Source organism: Thermothielavioides terrestris, chromosome 3 (genome assembly GCF_000226115.1).
Source record: "Thermothielavioides terrestris NRRL 8126 chromosome 3, complete sequence".
Lineage (NCBI taxonomy): Eukaryota > Fungi > Ascomycota > Sordariomycetes > Sordariales > Chaetomiaceae > Thermothielavioides > Thermothielavioides terrestris.
Window position 1 is genome coordinate 1,092,753 of NC_016459.1, and position 8,498 is coordinate 1,101,250.

General features: G+C 35.2%; 1 protein-coding gene across 1 annotated transcript; it reads right to left on the reverse strand.

Annotated features, from left to right (window-relative positions):
- Nucleotides 1-7,208: 7,208 nt before the first annotated feature.
- Nucleotides 7,209-7,646, reverse strand: THITE_2049812 (uncharacterized protein; the record flags this gene model as incomplete). Its single annotated transcript, XM_003653965.1, has 2 exons — nucleotides 7,209-7,519; nucleotides 7,541-7,646. Coding segments are annotated over 2 exons (417 nt in total), but the record flags the coding sequence as incomplete, so codon positions are not given.
- Between the last annotated feature and the right edge of the window lie 852 nt (nucleotides 7,647-8,498).

Sequence of the window (8,498 nt, forward strand, 5' to 3'; positions counted from 1 at the left end):
CTTATCTTTAGCGCTATTAAACTTTTAGATATACTCCTACTAATCGTAGATTATCTAGGGGAGTATACTAGTCTCAACCTTAAATAGGGCAAGGCTAGTAGATAAGTAGGGTAAAATAGCTTAAGTAAAATCTATTATAGGTAGTAATTCTAACTAATTGTCTTAGAAATAGTTAATAAATAGGTGTAGGCGCTAGTCGAGGTATTGATTTATAATTTTAGTCTACCTATCTATCTAAGGGTACTCTAAAGAAGAGAGGTATAGGTTAATTCTAAGGATTTTATAGAACTTATTCTAAAATACTAAGATAAACTAAGGGCCTTAGTCTAAAGTAATCGATTCTAGGGCTCTATAGGTATATTAAATATACTAATAGTAGAGTTGCGCTATCTCTTTAGCAATAGTAGTCTTGTAATAGGGGAATAAGTAACTATACTTCCCTAAGTGGTCTACTATTATAAAGACTTAGTTATAGCCCAACTTGTCCTAAAGTATTATATAGAAGTCTATAGTAACGTATTACTAAGGTCTTATAGGAACTTCTAAGAGCTTAAGGAGGCCTAGTAGCTTGTCGTAAGGTATATAGAAATATTAGTAGGTCTAGCAATTCTAGACAAATCTGTTAATATCTTCTATTTGCCCTAGTAAGAAGTATTGCCTCTAGACTAACTCTTATGTCTTATTTCTACCTAGGTAGGCTATAGAGATCTAGTTATAGATCTTAGCTAGTAGATAAGTTTATAAATAGCTATCTAGTAGAACTATTAGCCTCCCTCCCTTTAGTAGAAGGCTACTATCGCTTAGGGTCTAGTTAGTATTATTCTAGTAGACAAGCTCTTAGAAGCTCTCTAGGGCCTCGCTTTCCTAGTTTGCTTTAAAGATAGTATCTACTAGCTTATATCCTTCGAATTGTTGTAGGTAGGATAGTTCAGATTTGTCAGCTTTAATCTAATAGATTATATACTATAAGTCGTACTTAGTAGGCTCCTTAGGCGACAACTCTAGTTCCTTTAGGATCTATAGGTCTAGCTTACTTTTAGGAAGGACCGTCTAAGTACAATAGGCTTCTTAGACTTCCTTCTAGGTAGCGAGCTCTTTAGCTTTGTAGGATAGGGCGTTAGCAACGGCGTTCTACTTGCTAGGTCGATAGACAATTTGAAAATCTAAAGCGGAGAGGAGCTTAGCCTATCTAGCTTACTATATATTGAGTAGCCTCTTTTATATAAAGTATTACAATATATAGTAGTTAAATAAGATATTGAACTGCTATTAGAGGCTAAGTAGCATTAAATACTATTCCTCGACAATATATACAATAGTAAAGAGTTCTTTGTTATAGATAAGGTAATTACTTTCTAGTCTAGACATCGTTTTTAAGAAGAATATAACGAGATACTAACTATCGTTATATTTCTACTAGAAGACTCTAGCTACAACTCCGCTAGATACGTCGACTTTAATTTAGCTCTCCCTAGTAGAGTCGTAGTGTTTAAGGAGTAGGGTATTAGTTATTCGTCTTTTAAGTTCTTAGAAGGCTTCCTTATACTCTTTAGTCTACTTAAACGGTTTTCCTTTAACAGTTAGGCGCTATAGGGGTTATATAATCCTTCTATACTTATAGTGAAATAGTGCAAAACCTCTACACCAACCTACCCCACTACACCTAGGATTAGGCGTATAAGATAGCTCTTAGAGGAATATAGTGCCCCTCTAGACGGATAAAGATAGTACGTATCGAGTAGTAGGAAGGATATCTCCTAAGAGGAAGATACGTAGCTCAAGTACGTCTAGTAGGATATAGTAGAAAAGATAGAAGACAACGAGAATACGGTTAGAGCTTAATAGCTCGAATGCCTATCGTCTAGACAGAGGTAGGACAATAAAAGGAGAGGCTTAACAGCCTTCCTAGAAGAAGGAGAACTACCAACGTAGTGTTAACAAATATATATTAACAACTACTTAATATCTTACTTAATAATAAAGAAGATAGGCTTAACCTACTTAAATATATATAATTAGAGGGTTAGACCTCCTTTAGCAACAAATATAATGCTTTAAAATAAATAGAAAAACAGAAAAACTAGGTCCTCTATATCTAGGTAGTCTATTACCCTAATCTACATTTCCCTTTCGAACTTGCTATATACTCCAATAGGTAAGCTTATACCTTAAAAGCTCCCTAGTATATACCTCTTATTGTCGCTACTCCTTGAGCTACTCTCTATATATAGCTCTCTTAGCTTATAAAGGTCTAGCTAGCTATAGTAGTTAATTACACCGTCTCTCGTACTCCTCTACTTCCTTGATATACACGTCCTAGCCTTACTACTATACTAGATACTTATACTTATAGGCAAAGGCACAGTTATATAGGTCGTATAGTAGTAGACAAAGTAAACGTCTAGGCTTTGTAGGCTCTTTACAAAGGCGTTTACTATAGTGCTATACTAAGGGTAACGTTTAACTAAATAACGTAGATAATCTTTATACCTAAAGATGCTTCTATACCAAAGTATAAGGCATCTTAAGGTAGTCTAGCCTCCTTATAAGCGTATAGACAAGTGTCTCCTCTTCCTAGAGGTAGAGATCAAGTACTATCTTCTTAAGGGCTATTTATACTAGTGCCCTAAGGTTCTTAACTAGCTTACTCCCAAAGAGGCGCTCCTAGTCTATTTTGTCTATAAGGGTATCGACAAGTCTTTATATCGTAGTCGCTTATAGCGTAGTAATCTCTATAATCTTAGCTTCGATATTCCACTAGGTCGATATATTATTAAGATCCTCTATAAATGCCGCTAATGGACCTAAAGCAATTAGCTAGTCCTCTAGTCGGAGAGGTGGAATAGTGCTAGGTACTAGAAACGTACTTTATAGCTATTGTCCAAAGTCGTCTATAGGGTCTTACAAAGGTAGTATACTATTAAACTGTCTATCTAGTAGGAGTTCTACAACCCTATAGTAGTATACTTAGTACACTATATCCTTCTTTAACTAGGGTATAAGGATAATTTAGGTAGTAGCAATTACTCCTTTCTCGCTCTAGTTAAGGAGCTAGGCTTCCTTAAACGCTACTAAGTATATAGCTAAAATCTTAAGTTCTATATTACTAAAGTAGTTATAGAGATATATAGGCAAGTTATCGAATTCAAGGACATTAAGTATAAATATATCGTTGGCTTAAAGGACTTTGATCACCTTATCTTTGTTATACTCTAAGAGTATAGGCTATATAGGTTCTTAGGTCGGAGACAATAGGTTTAGAGGGAGCTTATACGTCTTGCCTTTGTTCTACTATAATAAAGGGATTCCCTTAGTATAGAGTAGGCAATCCTTGAAGGTACTAAAAGCATTCCTATAAGCTCTTAACTATAAATGTAATATATACCGCTATATAACCTTCTTACTATCTCTCTAATATAGTTGGAGCTAGGGTATCTTGAATTATATTAGTCTATCTAGAAGGCGAGGCTAGAGCTTTTAAAGAAAAGCCTATATAAACTCTAGGGCGAACTATCTATACTCCTAATCTATACCTTGCTAAGGACAGTGGACGATTACCTCCTTATATAGCTACAATTAAAGGAACCTATAGATAGACTAGAAAGCGATCTAGACCTTTGACAAGATGTTGATATATATCTCTATACTCTTAAGTATAGAGTTGAAGTAGTAAAGCTAGCCTACGACTTAGTCGAAGATTATAATAGCCCAATACCTTCTATCGACGAAGCAAAAGAAGACCTAGAAACGACAACGATTAGCAATGACCTTCTAGTTAGACCAATGGAACTCCTTTAGTATAGGACTAATATCTAAAATAGACTAGAGGTAGAATTAGAGATAGACTTTATAAAGACAAAAGAAAAACTATATAATGTCTAGGATTATCTAGCCCTCTAGCTATTCCTTAGTAAGTAGTATACCTTTTATATCAAAGAGCGAAATACCTATATCTATAAAACTAACCTTGAAAAACCGATCTATTATATACCTTCCCTCTAGCTAGCCTAGGAATAGGTAGCTTATAATCTTAGGGTTTACACTAAGCTAAGGGCTCTGAATCTAGTTAGGCCGCTAATTGATTATATCTTATAGGTACTTCTTTAGGGTCTATAGAAATAGAAAAAGCTTAGGACTAGTCTCCCTAGAGTAACTTAGTATCTTTAAGTCTAGCTCTTACTCTATGAAGGAGGTGTAATACTTCGCTTAATCGCTATCTCCTATAAGCCTCTATAAACCTAGCGGTATATAAAACTTAAGTTCTCTAAGTAGCTGCTTCTATCCTAGAGCGATAGTTATATTAGCCTAAGATTATATAGGCTCTATAAAATTAGGAATCCTACAACGACCTATAGCAATGCTTACAATAGTATATAAAAATTTAGCTCGATAGAAAAGTCGCTCTCTAGGCAGAAAGATCTAGACTAATTAAAGCAATTACAAGAAAATCTAAAGCGTAATAGGCAAGGTAAAAGAAATAGTTAATTATAAAAGAGCTAGTAGAAGGATCGAGAAAAGGGGTAGGCAAGCCTTTAAAGGTAGGAGGGCTACTTAGCTCTTTCCTAATCTAGGCGAAAGAAAACGGATAAGGCCCATAGTGCTCGCTAATTGGCTAGAAATAAGCTAGAAAAGAGCGTTCGCCTCCTAAATTCTTAAGGCCTTCCTCTTCTCTTTACTATCCTAGAACCATTTCCTTCCTCTAACCTTTTTGCTACCTTATTCTAATGCCTTTGTCTCTTTAGGTAGATTAGGTTCTTAGTAATCGAGTCTTCTACTTCCCTTTCGAATTTATATATAGCTCCTATATACGAATTTGCAACCTAAAAACTAAGATGTTGAACAACTAGCGTACCTACGACGTCTTGTAGGAAATCACTGATAAAGTAGACGACTAAAGGCCATTGTTATATAGGATTATAAATCGCTAGATCGATCTTTCGCTAGTGCCAAAGACGAACATTTTTATAGCCTAGAAGTATATCTAGGTAGTTCGAAGTAAAATGAGGGATCTGCCAATGCTAAAAGATAAGCGCTATACTAACGAGTATACTACGATCTTAGTTAAATATAAGGCTATCTATAGTATAATTAAGATCTTCTAACTAAACGTTAAGCTACTATATATCTAGTAGATCCTACTAAGCAACTAGTAAGATTAATATAGGATATAGCAATTGGTTTATATCGACGATTGGCTAGTTGATATAATCGAATAGCACTATAATACCTTAGTCCTTTGTCTAGTATATATAGAGTACTATAATAGTAGACTGCTTAGGCGCTAGATATACTATCTCGCTATACGCCTAAACCGAGCTTCGGCTCTTTTAATCTAGGTATAGGGTCGTAAATAAGCGCTATACTTCCCTTTTTATATTTGCCCTCTAGGTAGAGGAAGACTAACACTCTTATAGTAACAAAGTTCCTTACTAAAGCTATAAACTGTCGTTCTAGCGTTTAATAACTCCTTTTAGTGAAAATAGAGATGTCTATATAACCTAGCTCTTTAATAGCTACACTTCTCTTACTCCTCTCTTTGCTAATAAGTATATTAACTGTATTTAGTTAGAGAAAGAATGTACTTAGACTTATATCTATAGGAATAATTAGAAGTACCTAGCTTAGGACTTGATCTTATAGAGCTATCTCCTATACGATCTAAGGAATAATCCTAGGTTGAAGCTATATCTAGAAGAAGTAGGCTAAAAGTAGTTTATTTCACTAGAGGATGTTATTAAAGAGTAGATAGTATAGTACTAGGTTAATCGTAAGAGTTTACGCCACTAAGGGATAGAGACAATAGATAGGGACAGGTAGGGGGTAGGACATAGTCTAGGAGCTTAGCCTATAGACAGTAGATTAAGAGACTATATACTTTAATCGTAGATTTTTCTTAGCTTTGGCTTTAGCTCTAAGAAACTTAGTCCTATACAATAAAAACTATCTATCTAGAGGGTAGAAGTGAAAAGAAAAAGGTATAAATAACTATAAGGCCCCTAAGAGTAGGGTCATCCTCTAAGAGGAAAACTTAGGTATTAGCGAAAAAAGAATAAAGTCCTAAAAGCTAAAAACGAGCGAAGGATAGTAGATAAATAAAGACTAAGTAAGACGTAGCTAACGAAGATATTATTAATAAGTAAGAGGCTAATATAACAATAGGTATTAGGAAGGAAATATAGCAAAACACTAGTGAAACTATTGGAGGGGGCAGCTTCTATACCCTCTCCCCCTTCTAGAATATATATCCCTATATATCTAGAGGGCTAGTGTTAAAAACTAGGTAGCTTTCTATAGGGGATTTCGACGATAAGCTTCTAATGAGGTCGCTCCTTCCTTACCCCCTTTACAGTTAAGCGAGTCTAGCTAGCCTAAGGCGCTATAGTACGACTAGGGGTTTCTTCCTTAAGGACATCCTCCTCAACTATAATTGTAGCGTCCTTTGTACTGTCCTCTCTTAATGTTCTATTATCGTAATCGCTTATACTATAGACCTTATTACAATCTAGAACTATAATACTATTATAGAGAAGCTTGCTTAGATAATCGGTGTAGCTATCTAGGCTAGTGAAGACGTAGGCGTAGTCCCTTTCTACCTAGTTGAGGCTAGTACTATTGGCGACGCTATATTCCCTTTCGCTATTGTTGGTAGACGTTGAGTAATATATATTTGTAGAATCTCGCTCTTTATCGCTACAACCCTCGTCGTTAACCTTGTTGTAATGCCTACTGTTATAGCACTCCTCTTTGCAATAGAATAGGGTCGGTCTATCTACTTTTAGCTAGATATTATCTAGCTTAAAGAATTTCTTTATATAGTTTAGAGGATATAGCATCTAGATAGGTATATTGTCTAGAGTCTCTAAGAAGTAAGTGTCCTAGTCTTTAATTATCTAAATATAGAACAGGCTAAACCAACGATATTTTAGCTTCTAAACTGAGCTTATATCTAATTAGCGTATATTGTTGTAGACGAGGACGAGATTACTAATAGATATAACCGCATTTTTAGGGTGAAATTTATATTTATAGGCCTTATTACGACGTTTAGCTATCTTTTTGTAGGCTATAGCAACCTATTTAGTAGTAATCTTATAATTGTGCTCTACTTCCTAGAGGATATAGATATAGAGGGCAATAAGCTTTGTATAGACCTTTGTAGGATCTTCTCCCTTTAACTAGGTATAGACAAAGTCCTAGGTAAGAATTCGCTATATAGGAACATTAAACTCAACTAGACTAATAGGCTTATAATTGTAGATAAGAAAGAAGGGAGATATCTTATAAGAGCCTTTAATAGTTGTATAATCTATATATAAAATATATAGAAGGAGCTCCCTCCACCTCTTTCCTATACTATTAGTTATCTTTGTAAACAAGATGGCAATTGGGATATAGCTAGCCTTATTTACACTATTTGTATACAAATTATATAGTGAGATAATAACTCTCTTAATATCTAATTTGCAAAGGATCTCTTTAACTTCGCCCTTGAACTTAGAGCCTCTATTGACAACTACAACTATAGGGTAACCCTAGTAACAAAGGATGTATTGCAAGATAAAGGACTTAACGGACTTAGAGGACTTATTCAGTAGGATCTTAGCTTTGATATATCCTATAAGATTGTTGTAAGCCTCGACAAGGAAACACTTCTTCTCCCTATAGCTAGACGGTATATATTGGATATCGAAGTGCCATTTGGTAAAAGGAAAATGTCACGGTAAGGCAAAACAAGTGCTAGATGACTCGTAGCTAAATTGATCCTCGATTGACAAAGACTTCAAGTCTGAGGAGAGAGAGGGAAACTATCAACATATAGGTGGAAAACAGTGTTTAAATACCTTAGGTAGTGTATATAGACAATTTGCAGTAGGGCTACAATTTGCAATAGGGCTACAAAGTCTATACGTTGTAGGGCAAGACGTAGTTCGCCTTATTAGCGTGTTTTTCCTTATCGGCAAGTCAACCCCTCCTTCCTAATCTAGAAGTCGACTCGAATCTTATAAATCCACTAACTTAGGAGGTCACGTGAGTATATAGTTATATAATAGGTCTATATACAAGTTATATAACGGTGGTCAACGTGCTATACCGTTATATTACCCCCCCCTTGAAAAAGCGTTGTACCTATATAACGGATACGTTGTAGTCCTCTACTGGCTATTAGGAATTAGGAGAATTGGCTTACAAGCCTATTTTTTACAAAGTTTATACAATTAAGTTCTACGAGACTCGGAAATCTGCTCTATAACCCACTAGGCTATATAAGATGCTATATCTAGGCTAATAGGTATACGAGGGAGCTAGGATGAAATGTCATCTTACGACCTTATAGTAGGTTTATATATATACGCGATATCTCCTAGATCGAGTTGGATCGCGTTGTCTATTAGGTACTAGCAGGTTATTATCTAGGTATTCGTTATTAAAGTAATCCTCTTTATAGGCTTTTAGCCATTATAGTAATCGCCAAGGTGGTCTAGCTATATAAGGGAATT